The sequence below is a fragment of the Neophocaena asiaeorientalis genome, unplaced genomic scaffold, assembly GCF_003031525.2.
Source record: "Neophocaena asiaeorientalis asiaeorientalis breed wild unplaced genomic scaffold, Neophocaena_asiaeorientalis_V1.1 scaffold823, whole genome shotgun sequence".
Lineage (NCBI taxonomy): Eukaryota > Metazoa > Chordata > Mammalia > Artiodactyla > Phocoenidae > Neophocaena > Neophocaena asiaeorientalis.
The window spans coordinates 26464-27293 of record NW_020172767.1 but is presented as its reverse complement, the minus strand read 5'-3'; the positions used below and the strand labels follow the sequence as shown (position 1 = coordinate 27293).

The following is an 830-nucleotide window of genomic DNA, read 5'->3' as shown; positions in this document are numbered from 1 at the left end:
TGGTGGGCAGCTCTCCTGAAGCTCCTGGCGACAGAGCAGGTGTTCGCTGTCCAGACCCGGCTGGGAGGACCTAACGGTCTCCAGCAGCAACATGAGGCCTACCCTGGGAGTTCCCAGCCCATACGGCTGTGTTGGCTGTAAACTGCCGCAGCCAGACTACCCACCGGCTCTAATCATCTTTATGTTCTGCGCAATGGTCATCACCATAGTCGTAGACCTGATCGGCAACTCCATGGTCATTTTGGCTGTGTCAAAGAACAAGAAGCTCCGAAATTCTGGTAAGACTCCTTTCCTTCTCCCTACCCACCGTGCAGCCACTTGCAACCCCTACCTAGGGTGTTAGTTTGGGCTCCTGCAATAGGGAACCCGTGGATGGGTCCTGCTCCCCATTTCCCTGCGAGCCTGAGTGATGATGTTCTGCCGGGGGCGGGGGGGCCCATAAACTCAGAGCTTCTCCAGGCTGCGGAGGTTCGGAGAAGCTCTGGGCAACCAAGTGCAAATCCCCGTCCCTGCGGTGCGCGGCACAGCGCCGAGCCCGGCCCCGTCGGGAACCTGATGCAGAGGGAGCCGGCACCCGAGCGGAGAGTCCGGCGGCCGCCCGGGGACAGCACGCCGAGCCGGACGCCACAGAGGTGGCCGCGCCGAGGCAGCGCGGGAGGAATTAACGCGGAGGGAGCAGCGGGGTCGCTACCCGCTCCGGTAAAGTTAAGTTCTCGGCGGCTGAGGCGGCGCTTGCCGGAGCGCAGCGCGGCGGCCGAGCCCAAGCCCGGCCGAGCCCCCGCTCGCCGCAGCCCTGTGACTCCAGGGTGGCTCCCGGGCAGCTCCCGGGC

General features: G+C 64.7%; 1 protein-coding gene across 1 annotated transcript in view; it reads left to right on the top strand.

The window, feature by feature from the left end:
* The first annotated feature begins 91 nt into the window (after positions 1 to 91).
* Positions 92 to 830, top strand: part of GPR50 (G protein-coupled receptor 50) — a 4736-nt gene continuing 3997 nt past the window's right edge. Inside the window, exon 1 of the mRNA XM_024740699.1 lies at positions 92 to 278. Within this exon, the coding sequence (XP_024596467.1) occupies positions 92 to 278 (187 nt within the window). The remainder of the gene's footprint in view (positions 279 to 830) is intronic.